The sequence below is a fragment of the Telopea speciosissima genome, chromosome 1, assembly GCF_018873765.1.
Source record: "Telopea speciosissima isolate NSW1024214 ecotype Mountain lineage chromosome 1, Tspe_v1, whole genome shotgun sequence".
Classification (NCBI taxonomy): Eukaryota; Viridiplantae; Streptophyta; class Magnoliopsida; order Proteales; family Proteaceae; genus Telopea; species Telopea speciosissima.
Window position 1 is genome coordinate 21826691 of NC_057916.1, and position 3251 is coordinate 21829941.

The 3251-nt window shown below is 40.4% G+C and overlaps 1 protein-coding gene across 1 annotated transcript; it reads left to right on the top strand.

The window, feature by feature from the left end:
• Window positions 1-454: 454 nt before the first annotated feature.
• LOC122648510 (protein KRI1 homolog) lies at window positions 455-2926 on the top strand. The gene is made up of 2 exons (XM_043841715.1): window positions 455-2484; window positions 2613-2926. Exon 1 carries the CDS (start codon window positions 517-519, stop codon window positions 2458-2460), a length of 1944 nt encoding a protein of 647 aa, XP_043697650.1. The 5' UTR covers window positions 455-516; the 3' UTR covers window positions 2461-2484; window positions 2613-2926.
• The last annotated feature ends 325 nt before the right edge of the window (window positions 2927-3251 follow it).

The window sequence follows — 3251 nt, forward strand, 5'->3', positions numbered from 1 at the left end:
CGGAGTTGGGCCAAACTACGGCCCTCCTAGCAAGGGAATCTGCAACAGTGTTAACATCCCTTAAAATAAAATGAAAAGAAACATCGTCAAGATAGGAGATCAAGTGTTTAATATCAGTTATTATTGAACGAATAATCAGTGGCACTTCCGAAGAGACTTTATGTAAGCAATTGATAATTTCCTGGTTGCCGCTTTCCACTATAATGGAATAGATGCTTTCAGATAATGCTTCAAGCAAACCTTCTCTTATAGCCATGGCCTCCCCTACAATGATATCCGTGAATTCAAGTGGGTTAAACACTGCAAAGAGAGAGGCACCCAGGTAACCAAAAGTTTTGTAATCAATCCTGAAATTATTTTGTACATCCAATGGTTAGGATTGATCCTAACACTCTACTTTGACTATCGTCTTACATGAAAATCAGAATAACCCATGCGAGGGTTTAGGGTTTTCTCGAACCGTTTTTCCTGAAGTTTGCAAGTTTAGGGTTCGGATTGGATCACTAGTCCCTGAAAATGGGGTTGAACTTATTCGAAGGGAGTAGTTCAGATGATGATAACAATTCTAAGATCGAAATCAACAAAGAATTTGCTCGTCGTTTTGAGCACAATAAGGAAAGAGAGGAATTGCAGAGATTGGAAGAGCTGAAGAAGAAAGGGCTCGCTGGAGACTCCGGGGATAGTTCTTCAGAATCCGAAGACGAGGAAGATTTGATCGTTTCAGGTAAAAAAGATATAGAGTTCTTAAATGCCCTTATTAAGGTTAAGAACAGGGATCCGATTCTCAAGCAGAAAGATGCGAAGCTCTTCGAATATGAAGACGACGACGATGGAGAAGAAGAAGAAGAAGAAGAAGAAGAGGAGGAGGAGGGGGAGGAGAAGAAGCCCAAATCGACAAGAGAAAAGCCTATGTATTTGAAGGACGTTGTCGCGAAACATCTGATTGAAGAGGGACCCGAGTTTGAAGAACGTAACACACACTCGGGTGTGAAAAGCTATACAGAAACACAGGAGGAGCTTCGACAGGCTCTCTTAAATGCTGCCGAAGAGGCTTCGGATGGTGATGACGGAGATCTCTTCATGGAAAAGAAGGGAAACCAGGGTGTGGATGGGGAAGATTCGGAAGGTGGCAGTGATGATGAAATCCAGAAGAGGCTTGATGAATATTTCGGCAAGGACGAAAATTTGGATGAGAAACAGATGTTTTTAAAGAATTTTTTCCTGAACAAGATGTGGGTTGACAAGGATGATAAAAGCACCAAGCCTTCTGATGGAGATTTCTATGGAGTCTCCGAAGATGAGGAAGAAATAGAGAAGCAAGAGAAATACGAGGCAGAGTTCAACTTCCGTTATGAGGAGGGTGCTGGGGACCGCGTGTTGGGTCACTCGCGAATCACAGAGGGTTCAGTTCGAAAAAAGGAGAATGCCCGGAAACTGCAAAGGAAGAGCAAGAAGGAGAGGATGGCTCAAGCGGAACTTGAGAGGAAAGAAGAACTGAAACACTTAAAGAATCTGAAGAAGAAGGAAATCATGGAGAAGCTCCAAAAAATACGGTCTATCGCAGGAATAGCTGAAGGTGAGGCTTGTACATTGGATGAAGATGATCTAGAGGAAGACTTCGATCCTGAGGAGTTTGATAGGAAGATGAAAAAAATGTTTGATGAGGATTATTATGAGGCGGAGGATGTGGATCCTGATTTTTGCAGTGATCAGGATGAAGATGATGATGATCTTAGGAAGCCCAATTTTGAGAAAGAAGATGAGTTGCTTGGACTTCCAAAAGGTTGGGATTCAAGCGGTTCTGCCGAGGGTTTCTTAGCAGCTAGGGAGAAGGCTTTGCAATCCAAACCTGACACCATAGATGTTGAATGCTCGGATGACCAGGACCAAAAGGAAGAGGAGTTGGATGAAGGAGGTAAGCGCAAGAGGAAGCGTAAAATCTCTCTTCAGGAGATGGCCTTTCAGGATGAAGCATGGGATGAGTACTATAAATTAGATTATGAAGATACAATAGGGGACATAAAGACACGATTCAAATATGCTTCAGTTCCATCTAAGAGATATGGGTTGAGTGCTGCTGAGATTTTAATGATGGATGACAAGGATTTGAATCAGTATGTTTCCTTGAAAAAGCTTGCTCCTTACCAAGAAAGGGAATGGAAGATACCCAGAATCAAGAGATATGAGCAGAAAATGAAGAATAAGTTGCTTCTCCAAGGAGAAAATGTGAATCTTCAGAAGGCTGGCATGAAGCACAGGTCAAAGGTTGGTGATCTCACAATAGCTTCAGCAACAGGTTCCAAGGAGCAAGAGGAAGCAGTGCAATTGAATGGTGAAGTGGGTACATCCAAGGGAATCAGGAGAAGGCGTCGTCATGCTGAACTTAAACTATCCCATTCAAGGCTTATGGCATATGGAAAAATCCAATCAAAATCTAAAAATAAGAAAAAACATCAATAACAGCAGTGATTACCAAGAAAGGGGGTAAACCTTGTAGTGAACTTCTTTTTCTTTTTCAGATATCGATTGATTTTGTAGTTCTAGCTGGGTACTTTTGAATGAAACCTGTATTTCAAAGTTTATTTCTGATAAGGCTTTCTTATAATATGCAGGCCCGTGAACACTTTTGAGGATCTTTTGAACAGCTGGCTTGCTGATTTCTTGCCTATTCATTCTGTTTGTACAAGTAGGTATCTAGCTAGCTATGTCCAGTAATCAAGATTCAAGAAACAGCATTTTTTTTAATTTGGTTGTTGGATCTCTCTCTATTTCTTGCCCTGGTAGATGCAATCCATTGTCACGTTATGAACTTGTTCTGGCTTCTAAACTATTTGTTGGAACTTCTTCAGTAAATGACTCTTCCTTTCTGATGTAACTGAACCTAGGATTACATAAATTTATGTGATTATTCTAGGATTTCAAATTTTTACATGCCTTTCTTAACTAGTAAATTAGACAATATTAAGACTTATGCAACTATACGTGAACCAATGTGGAATAAAGCATTGCCATTTCCCAAAATAATTAAAGGACTACTGCTAAAAAGAAATAGGTAAGATAATGCAAAAGAATTGTAACCTCTCTTCAATGCCAGAGTAATTATGCTCATTAAATCTTTCAAATTACTGGATTTACCCCCTCTATGTTTTCAAGGTTCATAGTGGGGGATGTTTAGAGGCTCGTGAGAATACGAGAATAATTTCCTATGGGAGGATGTTGGGCAGGAAGGATAATTTTGCTAAGTTGAAATT